Here is a 15,284-nt window from a genome sequence, read left to right as displayed (position 1 = left end):
TGTTCACGTTTCACCCGGCTAATAAGTAAGGGAAGTAGGATTTGGACCCAATTCTCTACTAGGAGTTGTTTCTGATTTTTTTGTCCTTTGTCCTCAAAGGAGACCATGACATCAGGGAGAGGATGCCATGACCTGCAAGTAAATTGGATTTGAATGAGGGAGGGCTATGCAAGGTCACCTGACTCACTTTCTCCTCCAGAACCATCTGGTCCAGTGGCCAAATAGAGATCAGGAAGACTGAAATTGGGTCTGGATGCAATTTTTTTTAAAGTTAAAGTCCTCAGCAGGTCTCACTTTGACTGAGGCTGTACCCATTCTGTGACTAAGGGTGAGTAGCAATTGAGGCAAACCTTCTCTTTCATCTAGTCCAAAAAAAAAAAATCTAAATAAATAAATGAATGAATCTGGTTGGGGAAGATGCTCAGGGTTTCTGGTCAAAACAGAAATGATTGCCGTTTACATTCAATTTGAGTCAGTCAGGACTCAAACAATGATCAAATAGGGCTTGGCCTAGGACATGTTGATGGTCAATAAGAATCAGATGGATTTTGGTTTAAGGCCTGGTCCTGGAGAAAAAAAATCTAGCCAGTGCCTGTTTGTTCTATGGCTTTGAGAATTCCTGAGTGGTTTTTCTAATCTAGCCCCAAACTGCTGTGCCAGACTTTGCTGTGTAAAATAATAATTTTTGGGGCAGCCAGGTGGCCCAGTTGATAGAGTACCAGGTCTGGAATCAGGAAGACCTGATTTCAAATCTGACCTCAAATACTCATTAGTTGTGTGACTCTGGGCAAGTCACTTAACTCCATTTTTCTCTGTTTCCTCATCTGTAAGATGAGCTAGAGAAGAAAATGGCAAACCACTCTAATATCTTTGCCAAGAAAACCCCAAATGGGGTCACAGAGACTCAGACATGACTGAAATGAATGAGCAACCAATAAATAATTGATACTGATGGAATCTTAGTTGCTGATCCAGCCCTAATAATCCTCTCTGTGTCTATATCTCTGTTTCTGTCCCTCGGTTTCTCTTTCTTTCTGTCTCTGTTTCTCTGTTTCTCTCTCTCTCTCTTGGATCTTATTAGAATAAAATGGCCTTTTACCTTTTTCCATGTATACCTCATCTGAAATAAATCCAAACACAGGGACCTTTTCCATGCATATCCTTTATCTGACATGGTCCAAAGGTATGCAAAATCTCATTTGAGATTATTTGATTTTCTTGTTTTGCCCAATTCTGTTTTATTTTACTTTCCCTTCTCTATATAATCCCTGTCCTCACTGGGTTGGATTGCCTTTCTCTCCTTAAGGAGGAGGTCTGCAGATACTTACCTTACCCCAAGTAAATCCCCAAATAAAGGCCTATGCTTGATTTGGAGACAGTTTAACCTGAATTCTTTCAGAGATGATACCATGCCCCATGCCCCAGCACCCCAACCCCTGACATAAGCCGATGATATGACCTGCCCATGTTAATAAAGATAATAAGTACTGAATTTGGATCTTCCAAATGATCAATCCATATATTGTTCTATAAGTATGCTCAAATATTTAGACATTCCTAAGAGCTTTCAGGAGAAACCAGTCCCTTGGAGTCATGACCTGACCATGAGGAAGTATTTCCTCTTATCTGACTTTATCTCCTCCTCAGCAGACCAAAGAATTTCAGCTCAGATCCCAGTGAAAGTCAAGTACACCTCATAGCATAGCTCAAAACCCAGGATCAAGGTAAAAAGTCAAAACTGGGAAAGAGCACTGGGCAGATTTGACCCCTTGGCTATTATAGTGGAATAGATGGGCACAGGAAGTACTCAAGTAATCACTTAACCATGCATGGGTAAACAACTGTCTCAGACTCAGCAAGCACCAGGGAAGTGGGGAGAGGCTCTGTTTCAGAGCTGCTCAGGGGCATGAGGTTCTGGACCATTTGTTCTAGGATCCCCAGCTTTCTTACCTAAGGTTCTCTCCTCCCTCAGAGCATTCAAAATTAAGGCCTTCTGGTTGGGACTTCACAAACTTGTGCAGGCTGGAGAGTTCCAAGGCTTGCCACATTTCCTCATCAGAATATTTGCCAAAAGGATCCAAGTTCATTCTAAGGGTCCCTGAGAACAGGACTGGGTCCTAGGGAAACAAAGGAACATTAGCAATGAATTAGCAAGAACTTAAAATACATTATTATCAACTAAACATCATAATAAATTTAAGTAAGCACTAATATTATCACTATCCCTATTTTACAGATGAAGAAACTGAGCCTCAGAGGGATTACATGAATTATTTGATTTATTAAGCTTATTATAATTAATTTTTTGTTGTTATTGTTCAGTCAGTCATGACTCCATTTGGAACTTTCTAGGCAAAGATAATGTTTAATTATTTCTCCAGCTCATTTTACAGATGAGGAAACTGAGGCAAACAGGATTAAATGACTTACCCAGAGCACCTAGCTAGTAAGTATTTGAGGCTGGATTTGAATTTGAGAAAATGAATCTTCCTAACTCCAGATCTGGTACTCTATCCACTGAGGCACTCAGCTGCCCTACTATTTGTTATTGCACTTTATTATCTCATTTGATCCTCAAAACAACCAAAAAGATGGGTGCTATTATTATTGTGAGTTTTATAGTTTTACAGCTGAGGAAACTGAGACACACAGAGGTTGTGTCACACAACTAGTGAGATTTGAATCTAGAGCTTCCTGACTCCAGGTTTCATACTTTATTCATCACTATGCCTCCTCTGTGAATCAAGTGCAAATCTAGGGACCCACTGAGCCGAAAACAGGATCTTAAGAGAAGGGAAAGGAGAGAGTAAATGAGGTCAGAGCAAACCCATCCTCTGAGAATTGAAAAAGCAGCTAGCCCAACAGAAAATCTCCCGATGAATCCTGGCCCCCCACGCGCTGCACAGCTGTGATAAACCCCAACTCGAACATCCCTTGCCAATCACAAAGTCTTCTTGTTAACCAGGAACCATGAGCAGCCTAATCTGACTCCAAAATGTCCAGTCGGCAGAAAACAAATCCCAGAAAAGTCGGAGGGGAGAAAAAAAATACAGATGTCAAATCTGTGAGACTGAGAGAGAGAGAGAGTGACTGGCAGAGAGACAAAGGGACTATGAGGCACTCATAGTGCTTTTCTTGGTGTTCATTCGCCCCAGTTCTCTGAGTAGAACCTAGGGACCTATCTGCTGTGCAGCTCCACAGTTCCCCTTGTTTCCCAGGCTTCTCCTTTAGCAATTTTCTACCGGTTCATCCCCTTCATGATGAACCACATAGGTCTCCTCAACACACAGCAGTCTGGGAGTCAGAATTCGCAGATTAGAAGCAATATGGTCAGTTCCCTAGGCTTATAGGGACTAGATTCAGCATGGAATAGTGGGATATGTTCTGGATTTTGGAAAGGATATGAGTCTGAATACCAATTCTGCCACTTGATAGCTGTGAGATCTTGGGTAAGTCATATACCCTCTATTTTCTTATCTATAAAAGAAGGCACCAGATTAAATGGCCTTCCAATCTCTAATTATGTCGGCATTGCTTCCCCACTGCTGCAAAAAAGAGAGTTAATCTAGTCTTATGGCAAGTAAAAGAACATGATCTCAGCTGTGAAGGATGCGTTGTACCTGGGGGATGATGGTTAACATGGAGCGTAGGTCATGAAGTCCAATGGATGAAATATTGATTCCATCGATGTAGATCTCTCCCTGAGCTGCCTCCAGGATACGAAACAAGCAAAGGGTCATGGATGATTTTCCAGCTCCAGTTCGGCCCACAATTCCAACCTGGGGGACAGTGGGAAGGAGACATGGAATGGTGAGATAGTAATGCTGTGCTGGGGAAAGGAGAGGGAGAGTGCTGCAGAAGCTCTGGGGCCTTGAACTCCTCAAACCTCAGAGCACTGAAGGAAGAGGAGAGAAAGACTCAGGAATGGAGGCACTGAGTCTATAAGCATCCCCTGTTTCAGAGCTGCATCCATAGGGGCTGTATTATATAATTCTTGCATATCTCCTGAATGCAACTCTGAATAGCACTGTGCCAGATCCAGGGGTCTCACACACCTTTTCTCCGCCCTTCACTCTTAGACTCAAATTCTTCAGCACCAGCTCCAAGCCTTCCCGATAACGCACTGAATAGTTCACAAACTCCACATCCCCTTGATGGGGCCAACCAGGGGGTGGGCGGCTGTCCTCGATCACCCATGGGGCCTGGGAGGGAGAGATGGTGAGAAGGAGAGACAGTGATTAAATATGGTCAACTTCTTCATCTGGTCTGGGGATCCCTCAACTCTATTTTCCCAAGGTATCAGTTATTTTCTAGTTTGCTTGACTTTATTCTCTGTTCTCTCCCTCTGCCTTACAGTCAGCCATTTCAATGCAACTTGAATATGAGAATTTCCCATTCCTTCACTCCGCCACTGCACTTAACATACCTTAATATTTCACAATCCTGATCAACAATACAGACTTTTGAGTATTGCTAAGGAAAATTACAAAAATATGCTGAGTCTGATATAAATTCACATTCTCCATTTTGAACTGGAGCCTCAGTGCTTTTTGGGATCCACATATACATCTCTTATCAAGTAAATAGTTGTCCCCATTGCTCCCGAATTCCCTGCAAATCATCCTGCATCTCTCTCTGACATCACCATCCAGTGCAGGCTGTTTGATATTCTAGACAGTTAGGGATAATAAGCCTGGCCTAGAGTCAGGAAAATCTGAATTCAAATCCAGCTTTGGGCACTTAGTAGCTATATGACCCTAGGTCAGTACCAACTTTGCCTCAGTTAACTCCTCAACTGTAAAATAAAGCTAATAATAGCACCTGCTTCTCAGGGTTGTTGTGAAGATCAAATGAGATAATATTTAGAGTTCAGTGTTTGGCCCATGACAGACCCTATATGAAGACTTATTTCCTGCCTCCCTCATCCTTCCACCTATCCCCTTAACAGTTTTCTTTATTCTAGTCTCAGAGTACAGTGATCCTCCCACAAGCCAAGGCTAAGACTTAAACTGGGCTCTCATCACTTCCCTTCCCTGGGGCCTTACTCCATCCACTACCTCCTTTTTCTTTGGGTAGCTGAGTGGCAGAGTGGATAGATTCAGGGTCTGAGCTCAGGAAGAGTCATCTTGCTTTCCTTTTGGCCTTTCTTTTAACCTTTTCCCGGCAATTCTTTTTATGGTCCTCTTCTCTTTATTTTTTAATTTATTTATTTTTGCTATCTTATTCCTAATTTCTTCCCTCCCTCCCACCTTGTCACTGGAAAAAGTAAAGGAAAGTCTTTGTAGCAAACACACATAGTCAAGGAAAACTAATCCCCACATTAACTATGTCCCAAAAGAATATGCCTCATCCTACATCTGGAGTCCATTGCCTCTCTCAGAAAAGAGATGGGTAGCCTGTGTCATTATCAGGGCTCTGGAATCACAGTTGGACATTGAATTATTTAGAGTTCTCAAATCTTTCAGAGTTTCATTTCAACATTTATGGAATATCTTCTGAGTGCAAGGCATTAGGGAGGGAGGATACAAAAGCAAGTTCCTAACTTTGAGAAGCTTGTAGTCTACTGGAAAGCCAATAATAAGATCAGTTAAGTACAGTTACAGCAATGAGAAAGTACTAATTAATTAGGAGATGTGGGGGAATCAGGAAAGACTTCAGGTATTGCTTGAGCTGAGCTTTGAAGGAAATTAGGGATTCTGAGATTCTAAGGTAAAGACACAATTATAAAATATCTGGTACAGGTAACCGTAGGTTATCTGGAATATGAAGAATTTAAAGGTCAGCATAAGTCTATAAAGGTAGGTGGGAGTCAGATGATACTTTAGGTCTCAACTGATAAGATTGTTTTTTATTCAAGATACAAAATGGAGCCACTGATTTTTGAGTAAAGGAATGATATGATCAGAAATGTCTTAAGAATCCTAATTTAGTAGCTGCAGGAAGCATGGATTGTTTTTTTAAGAGTCACCAATCACCAAATCCAATACCCTCTTCTCAGGCTTCGTCTTTATTAAATTCTCTACATTATGTGTCACTACTCTCTCCTTTCTAAAACTTTCCAGCTTTGGCTCACATAGTATCACATTTTCCTGGTTCTCACTCTATCTCTGATTTTTTCTCTTTCACTGACTCCTCCTTTTGCCTTTAATCATTATTTTCTCTTCTTTATTTGCCTTCTCTCCTTTAGGAACCTCTTCTATAGAATATAGTTGGAAAGATGTCAGAGGTCATTATGTCCAACTTCTCAGCTTTTAAAGGCATTTCTTCTGTGTCAAGCCTGACAGAAGGCCACCTAGCCTTTTTCTATTTGAGTTCTTTTAGATAGAGGGAGCTCGGTCCCTTAAACTCCTTCCATTACTGAACAGCTCCAATTATTAGAAAATTCTTAGGTTGAACTGAACTTTGCTTCCCCTATAATTTTCATCTTTGTGCCTTCCTAACCAGAAAGAACAAAATATATTTTCTCTTTCTTCCACGTAAGTCCTTCAAATACTTGAATACAGCTATCATTTTTCCAGAAGTAGTCAAACCAGGGTAGAGTACAATGCCATTATTTACTTTCTGATATAGGAATGCCATACTTCTGTAAAAATGTGTAGGTTTCTTTTTTTCTTCTTCTTTTTTTTTTTTTTTAGCAGCTACATTCATTATTTGCTCATTCATTCACCCACTCACTTAGTATTCATTCATTAGATATAAAAATCAATAAAACTAAGTTGCTATCCTCGGTACAACATTGTAGCTGTCTCACATTGTTGACTCTACAATGCAACAAATATTTATACCATGTTTTCTTGGTACAGAGACCTTTACTAAGTATAGAAAATATAAAGCTTAGACAAGGAAATGTCTCAGTCCCAGAGGAATTCAGTCTTTAGCAAATTAAGCTTGTGATTAACAAAAACTACTGAATCTTTATCTTGTGAACCAGAGGCCAAGTTATGTCTCCTCTATCCTCTACTTGTGAGATTGATTTCTTTTTAACTTAAAAGTCTTGATATGAAACTCTACCACATTTTGTCTCATCACTCTCAATTAGCTCTGAATTCCTGCTTCTACGACTATTACTGCCACGACCTTAGTCTCCCAGATGTAAAACTTCAAAATAACCTCTAATTTTTCTCCTTACCTCTTCACATTCAATACTTTCTTCCCTCAATGTCTATCCTGTTCATCCACTCCATTTCATTCCCACTACCTTCAGAGGACTTTTTGTTTCCTCTCCTTGTAAAACCTTCTCCCTTCCAATCAATCATCCTTCAAAGTACATCAGAATTATTACTTCTCAAAGATGCATTCAGTGATCAATCCAATCAGAAATAAGCCTTCTCTCCTCTTAAACCCTACAGGATTGCATCACTTATTTGGCACTCATCTCATTCTGTTTTGTAGTACAGATAATAGTGCATTATATTTGTCATATTGTCACTCAAAGGAGACTGTAAATTCCTTGAAGGGCATTGTATTTTATACAATGTCATTTAACTTCATGGCATATAGCATAGAGTAAAATTGAGATACAGAAGTAGGAAATGGTCAGGAACTCAAACATTGACTCAGTTGCCTCAGGGCACCTTTGTGGATCAAACCCCATCCCCTTCTTTCCTGACCCCAATCTGCAGCATGTCCCCACCTCAGTCTTAGTCTCTGAGTACTCGCTAACTCTCTCCACAGCTACAATGTTGCTTTCCAGGTCTGAAGTCATCCGTACCATCCAGTTAAGAGCCATGGTAACCTGAAAGAAGAAGGCAGTAGGATGGAAGAACCAAGTTTAAAAACATCCCAAATTCCTTCCAGGTTTCTTTCTGCTTCAAATTCCCAGCAATAACAAAGGCATTTGGAAGTCAATGTATATGTCTTTCTCTGTAAATCTAGGGATCAATGTACAACTCTAAATATGGGCTGCTCTAATTTAAGCAAATAAACTCCCTGATCATCTGAATTAGGCATGGATCTATTAACTTAGAAATTTTACTTTACCAAAGAATTCACAATAAGACTCTTTAAAAGAGAAAGCACATGGCACTCATTTATTTAATTATTTGTGTATCTATCTATCTACTTATTTATTTTTGCTGAGGCATTTGGGATTAAGTGACTCCCCCAGCATCACTCATCTAGGAAGTATTAAGTGTCTGAGACCAGATTTGAATTTAGGTCCTCCTGACCTCAGGGCTGGTGCTATATGCACTGTGCCACCTAGCTGCCCTAAACAAGTCACTCATTTAAAATATCCACTTTATAAAAACTTCATTTACTCTCAACTTTTCAATGGCACATCTGTTATATAAAGCAAGACCTACCTGAATTACAGGCAGGTACGTCCATCCATTTGTGTATGCTTTGAGTTTAAGTGCTTATGTGCTAGCATGTTATCCTGTTCTTTGGGCAGGTTGAGACCTATGCCATGTATAGCAATACGTGTGCATGGAAGGTGTATTATGGTCCTTCCTCTTTGGTTGTTAGTGCTCCCACATCCCTAGAATTAGAGAAAGTTCCCACCTGTAGTGCATAGGACACAGAGAGGCCAACTAATCCTGGATTCAGGGTGTTTCTGCTAATCACAGCAAAAAGTGCTGCAAAAAGCACGACACAGTTACCCACAAACTCCACACGGATTCCCAGCCACCTAAGGAGAAGTTTATAAATAGGGAAGTCAAAGATCAATATGGAGCTAGAGGTGACAGATATTCAGAGATGGTCCAGGACTTATGGTTGGACTGGAAGTTCAGAGGCAACAAGGTTTGGTGGGGAGGAACTCAGAGGTGGTAGGGGATCAGAAGTAGATGACAAGGTATCAGAGGCCATAGGCCAGATCAAGGGTAGGCATAATGTGAGCTGAGAGCACTCCTGACCGGTTAGAAACGATGTTGGGATAGCAGCTCTTCTGGTTGGCATCCACCTTAGCATCGCTGATGGCCATGAAGTCTTGAGTGCGTCTGTAGGCTCGGATGACACTAGCTCCTGTCACGGTCTCCGAGAAGTGAGAATAGATGGGTGAGCGGCTGATTGATTCCAGGCGCTTCAGTTGCCTCGAAGTGGCCACATAGAATCTCTGACCAGGGTGGAGAAAGACATTAGAAGCAAGGGCAACAGAGTACCCCTCAAACCTCTTTAAATCATCATGTCTCTCCCAATGACCCACTCAGCCCCTTGGCTGCACTCCATCCCCCTGGGGTCTCCACATTCATGGTCATTCTGGAAGCCATTTTTGGAAGGTTGAATGTCAATGTTAATAGCAACAAAAGGTCACTCCTTTCCTCTGGACACTTAGATCAGTTTAGAAGCCTTATCAGGCCTCAAATAAAATCTCAGTATACAACTCCTACGTGACTTCCTCCCTCCATCCTCTGAGTCATCATCTTCCTTCTTTCCCAGGCTCTTGTACCCCTGTTCCTCTAAGGCGATTCTTATCCCATTACCTCTTCTCCTTCCTCCCATCAGCTCTAGGTACCTGTACAAATATATAGAGCCCAGCAAGGGGTAAGATAACAACAGCAAAAAGCGGGGTGCTAGACATGATGACCACAAGTGTGGATGTTGAATTGAAAAAGGTCGCAAGCAGCATGAGGATGGTGGGGGGGATAACTTCATCAATAACGTAAATGTCCTTGGAGAACCGATTAAGGATTCGCCCAGTGGGAGTCGTGTCATAGAAGGACTGGGGTGAGTGCATCTTGTTGGATAGTAACTTGCTATGGAGTAACTGGGCAGCCTGGATGCCTCCTATGGCCAGTGTGAAAGCTGATACCATCACAAGGAAACCTAGCAAGGAAGTAGAGAAGGGAGAAACTCTCAGAATAGGGGTACCAAGGGCTTCCCTGCCAAGTAGAAATAGATCCTCTCTTATCTGGTATGCAAATTGCTCAGACTCATGGATTAATCTTTTTCTGTGGACCCTATGGGCAGTCTGTTGAAACCTATGCCCCACTTCTGAGAACAGTGATTCTTAAGTGCACAAAATAAAATATGTTAGATTACAAAGGAAGTCAATTATACAGAAACATGCTATCAAAATATATACTTTAAAAATTTATGGATTGTAAGTTAAGACGCCCTATATTATGTAAATGTCTAATAAAAATTGGTTTTAAGACAGAGTGAGAAACTAGATGGCTTCTCTGTCCCTAGTTTTGACCCTTCCATTCTAGGGGAAACAGTTGTAGTCAGTGATCCCTCCTCTCCTGAGAAGACACTAAAGACCCCTCTTTTTACCTTGCAATAGTCCCAGGGCTGCGTACACGCCCAGGCGTAGGCTTGTGTTGCTCTGTGTGCCATTAATTATAGGCTCATTAGTCCAGTCACTGAGCCATATATTGGCCCCAATGGCAGCAGCACTTTGGCAAGAGTATAGAAGGCAGACGGTCACAGAGGTACAGAGCCCCACGGCTTTGGCATAGGCCCAGAACACACTCAGCTTTACCTGTAGAGGAGGGAAGGTGAATATCTATCAACATCCAATGCTATACAACTCAGAGAGACAGAAAGTGGGCAATGGATTTAAGGACCTCCCCCCAGGAGTTTAAATCGCCCCTTCCCATCCCCCACTCCCACATAACACTGAGACCAGGGTCCCTTTTCCACCATTCTCTAATATCACAGGACAATCTCTCCCAAAGTTCTATATTATTGGCCTACCCTTCCCCAACCCCAGCTTCTCCCTACCTCCAATACCATGATCCACGAACCCTTTTCCCACTCTTCCCTCCCTCCCCCAGCCCTCTCTCACAGTGCCCATTTCTGCTGTCTCTGCTTGGATAAGCTCTCCATTCATCACTGGCTCCAGAGCCTTCTTCTCCATAGGCCCCAGTCTTTTCTTAGTGGAAGGTCGGCCAGGGCCCTCCCCTTCTGAGGAGATCACACTCAGCTGCCTGGGGACAACAGTCTCTGAGTTGGGTAGGAAAGGGGGTAAGGGAACAGCCCATGTCAGTCCCCAGAGGAGATATTTTGCCTTTCCCCACCTCACCCCTAGCCCAGGAATCTGGGACACCCTGGGGAGCTCAGGGAGATACAGAACCAGAGATGAGGCTACTCTGCAGCATGAATCTTAGGGGAGTAAATATCAGAGAACTTCCCAATATGAACATTCTCTCTCCACTCCCAGCTAGGGCACAGGGCATTCTTCTTTGTGCAGAGTCCCGGCCACTTGGGTTTGTGGTACCCAGGGAGAGGAGCATCAGAGGTCAAAGTGCTTGCACTGGGGAATCAGGAAAGGAGCTCCCTTTCACTCACCTCATGAACTGTTTTCGGACCTCATTAGTAATTGGCTCATTATCTGTCAGGTCTGTGTGATTACTGAGCGTGTCCTCCACCAGCAGCATCTCCTCATCCGCCAAGACTGCAGTGGAGAGGGAGGGACAGAGGAGGCTGCTCAAATACCATGACTAACCTGACCTCAAAACACTACCCTTCCCAGCAAGGAGGAGAATAAAAGTTGGTGAGAGGAGCCTGGGGGAAGTGAGAAGATTAGGCCAACAAAGAGAAAACTAGAATCAGTTGGCTAAAACTATAGCAAGAGAAATGTAGCTTAGACACTAGGAAGGCTGTTCAGATCACAGAGTTAAGAGTTAGAAGGAACCAGAGAGGTCAGCTAGTTCAGCACCATCATTCTCCTGACAAGGAAATTGAGGCCCAGAGAGATCAAATGACTTATCTCTAGCTGATGGTTCCCTCTTCTCTAAGTCTGTCTCCCTCTACTCTGTGTTTTATCTTTTATATACTGATCTGTGTACATGCTGATTCCCCCATTAGAACATAAGCTCCTTGAGGGCAAGGATTGGTTTTGCCTTTTTTTTTTGAAGTGGATTTCCAAAACTTAGCATTGAATATTGCATATAGTAAAACTTCAATAAATGCTTGATTATTTAAGGTCATACAAACAATGTATCAAAAGCAGGATATGAATCCCTCTGACTACAAAGCATTACTCTTTCCCACCATGCCAGGCTGTCTTTAGAATAAAGAGGAAACAAAGAAAGTTGACACAGTAGAATGGACAGGTATATTTCTTCATAAATAGAAAGGTTTCCTCTGAATGAATGACTTTGATAATGGGGGTGCAGGAGAATGAGTAAGCTAAATGAGCTTTCTGGCAAGCAAGGAAGATTTTTTTTTCTATTTGTAAGCTAAAATTAGCCCCTTTTAGAGCTATCACCTCTCAGATAAGGAAGTTGAACCTAATGATATATATTTTGGGGGATGGAGTGTGTTGTGGTGGAAGCAAGATAGAGAGAGAAAGAGAAATAAGGAAGTTGAACCTAATAATACCTATTTTGGGAGATGAGATATGGTGTGGTAAAAGCAAAATAGAGAGAGAGAGAATGCTGGGAAAAAAGAGGTCTTAGTTTTCTCCTTGAGACTAAACTAACATCTTTATATTTCTCCTCTTCATCACTGTCAATTTTCTTTTTTCTTTTTTTTTTTTTTTTAAGGCTTATTGCCTCTACTGCCCTCATCTTCTTCACTCTACAATTTGGCTTCTGACCCCCCCTTTCCACTTGTATTAGTACTCTCCCTCCCTCCCTCCCTCCCAAATTAGCTTGTCTTTAATTACTTTGTATTTATTATCTCAGTATTCATTCTTTATAGACTTAAATAAGAACTTCTGGTTTCCTCCATTAAAATGCAAACTCTTTGAATATAGGAATTATTTCACTCATGGTAGTTACATACTCAGGGCTAAGTACAATGCCTGGCATAGAGTAGGTGTTTAGTAAGTTACATTCTGAAGCTGCTGTCACCAAAGTCCTCTGAGATCTACTCCTCAGTAAGTAGAGACAAAGGAGGATGAGATTTAGAACTAGGACTATAGAGGAGATAATATCTCCAATAGAAAGAAAAGAATAGGACTAGATTTGGAGCTTTGGAAGATGCATCTATTTAGTGGGATAGGAGAAAGAATAGTAAGAGAGGCTGGTCTGGAGAGAGAGGTCCATGAGTGCTGTCCAGCAGACTCTGCACTACACTGAATGTTTTCCAAAAGGACTCTAGAACTGGTCCAAATTCCATCACTTAGCACACTGCCTGACCTATAGTAAATGCTTGTGGACTGAGTGATTGGCTGGTGATGAACATGAATAAGTTAATCACAGATTAAGTGACTTGAATAAGATCACTCTGGCAATGGATGGAGGAAGTATATTTTCCTCGGTCCTATTTTCTTTCAGTTTTCAGAAGAATCTAATCCTATCAACCACTTGCTTCTTCTTGAATGCTCCTCCTTCTTTGACCTCTATGACACTATACTCATCTGAGTGAGTGATAAAAAGGGGAGGAGGGAGAGTCAGAGATACAGAGGGAGAGGAGAGATAGAGAAACTGAGAGAGACAAAAAGAGACAGAATCACAGACATAGAGAGGGAGCGAGAGACAGAGAGAGACAGAGAGACATACATGTAGAGAGACAGAGAAATAGAGACAGAAAGACACAGAAATAGAGACAGAGACATTTACAGAGAGAGACAGATAGAGACAGAGACATAGAGAGAGACAGAAAAAGGTGTCTGGCAGGAGGTTCAGTGTATGTGCTATGGGAATTGATATTATACTCAGTGATTCTCCACTGAATTCTCTGCATCTTTTTCTTTTTCTAAATGTTGACATTTCCCAAGTCATCAGCATTTTTCTCCTTTTTCTCTACATACTCTCTTCAGGATCTTATATATTTCCAAGGTTTCAAATCTCATCTCCATGTAAATGACTCCAAAATGTATATCTCTAACCCAAACCTCTATTTGGAGTCAGACCCAAATTTCCAACTATCTCCTACATTTCTGATGTGTATGTCCCATGGACAGTTCAAAATCACACACTCTTAAATTGAGCTAAGTTGTTGTAATTCACAAAAGGGTGGAGAGAGAGACATGTTTTTCTGGAGGATTGGAGAGACAAATGGAGAGATGAAGGAGATAAGAGCCAACAATAAGGAGTAATATGGGATAGGAATCCTTATGAGAAAAGGGAAGGGGGAATTTGGAGACAAAGAGCAGTGGTATATAGGTGGATACCAGTGACACTGTCCTCTTCTTGAAAGTTTTCATCATCAGGAACGTAGTTACGGAGAAATTCAGCAAAAGCACCCTCTTGCTGAAGCAAGGCAGAGAAGGAGCCAGATTCGGACACTCGTCCCTCACCCAACACAATGATGAGGTCTGCCTGGGACAGGAAGCTCACACCATGTGTTACCAGGACTCTTGTCTGCAAGGAAGATGAAACACTATACATTTTCTATCATACTAACATCATTATTATTGTTGTTTACTATTTTATTAAATATTATTATTATTGATGGTGGTAGTAGTAGTAAACATAGAAATGGATGGATGCTGCAGATAATTTCAAGAAAAAGTTTCCTAATAATTAGGGTTAACTGTAAGTGGAATAGGGCAGCTAAGTGAATAGAATGCTGGATCTGGAGTCAGTAAGACTCATATTCATGAGTTCAAATCTGACCTCAGACACTTACTAGCTGTGTTACCCTGGGCAAGTTGTTTGCCTCAGTTTTCTCATCTGCAAAATGAGCTAAAGAAGGAAATGCCAAACCACTCTAGTATCTTTGCCAAGAAAACCCAAAATGGGGTCATGCAGAGTCAGAAATGACTGAAAATGTCTGAACAATAACATGGTCTGCATTGAGATGTAATGGGTTCTACATTATTAAAGGTCTTCAAGTAATGGTCAGGTTGGAGTGGAGGTCTTTGAGATCCCTTCTAAATTTAAGAGCCTATGGGAGGGGACAGCTAGATGGTACAGTGAATAGAGTACCAATCTTGGAGTCAGGAAGACCAGCCTCAGACACTTAACACTTGACACTTATTAATTGTGTGACCCTGGGCAAATCACTTAACCTTGATTCACACACACACACACACACACACACACACACACACACACACACACACACACACAAAGTTTATGATCTGTAAACACAAAGGACCCTGATGAGTCTCTATAGGTGCAATATTGGAGCAAATATGTAAGATGAAGTATGAAAATACATTTCACCTGTATGCATTTGGATTATCAGGGATCCTAATATACAGAGTTCTTCATCCCCCCCCCAGCTCTTACCTTGCCTCCTAGTACTCCATCTGGCCCAATGACATGATCAAAGATGTGCTTGGCCACATGGGAGTCCACAGCAGAGAGTGGGTCATCTAGGAGGAAGATATCAGCATCGCTGTAGACAGCTCGGGCCAGGCTGACTCGCTGCCGCTGACCCCCAGACAAGTTAATACCCTAGAAGGAAGATAATAATAACAACAGTAATGAGCACTATGTAGCATT

General features: G+C 41.7%; 1 protein-coding gene across 2 annotated transcripts in view; it reads right to left on the bottom strand.

Moving 5' to 3' along the window:
* The window catches only part of ABCC3 (ATP binding cassette subfamily C member 3), a 76,264-nt gene that overhangs the window by 11,024 nt on the left and 49,956 nt on the right, over positions 1-15,284 (bottom strand). Inside the window, exons 18-29 of one of the 2 annotated variants that reach the window (XM_074261782.1) lie at positions 15,069-15,236; positions 14,006-14,195; positions 11,233-11,338; positions 10,730-10,871; positions 10,216-10,423; positions 9,455-9,765; positions 8,856-9,055; positions 8,503-8,629; positions 7,634-7,735; positions 4,056-4,202; positions 3,621-3,779; positions 1,951-2,117 (exon numbers count right to left, since the gene is read on the bottom strand). In XM_074261782.1, the coding sequence (XP_074117883.1) occupies positions 1,951-2,117; positions 3,621-3,779; positions 4,056-4,202; positions 7,634-7,735; positions 8,503-8,629; positions 8,856-9,055; positions 9,455-9,765; positions 10,216-10,423; positions 10,730-10,871; positions 11,233-11,338; positions 14,006-14,195; positions 15,069-15,236 (2,027 nt within the window). Of the gene's footprint in view, positions 1-1,950; positions 2,118-3,620; positions 3,780-4,055; positions 4,203-7,633; positions 7,736-8,502; positions 8,630-8,855; positions 9,056-9,454; positions 9,766-10,215; positions 10,424-10,729; positions 10,888-11,232; positions 11,339-14,005; positions 14,196-15,068; positions 15,237-15,284 lie in introns of those variants that run through there. The other variant, XR_012481245.1, reaches the window with a different exon arrangement.

Source organism: Sminthopsis crassicaudata, chromosome 4 (assembly GCF_048593235.1).
Source record: "Sminthopsis crassicaudata isolate SCR6 chromosome 4, ASM4859323v1, whole genome shotgun sequence".
Taxonomy (NCBI): Eukaryota; Metazoa; Chordata; class Mammalia; order Dasyuromorphia; family Dasyuridae; genus Sminthopsis; species Sminthopsis crassicaudata.
This window is presented reverse-complemented; position numbering and strand designations above follow the sequence as displayed.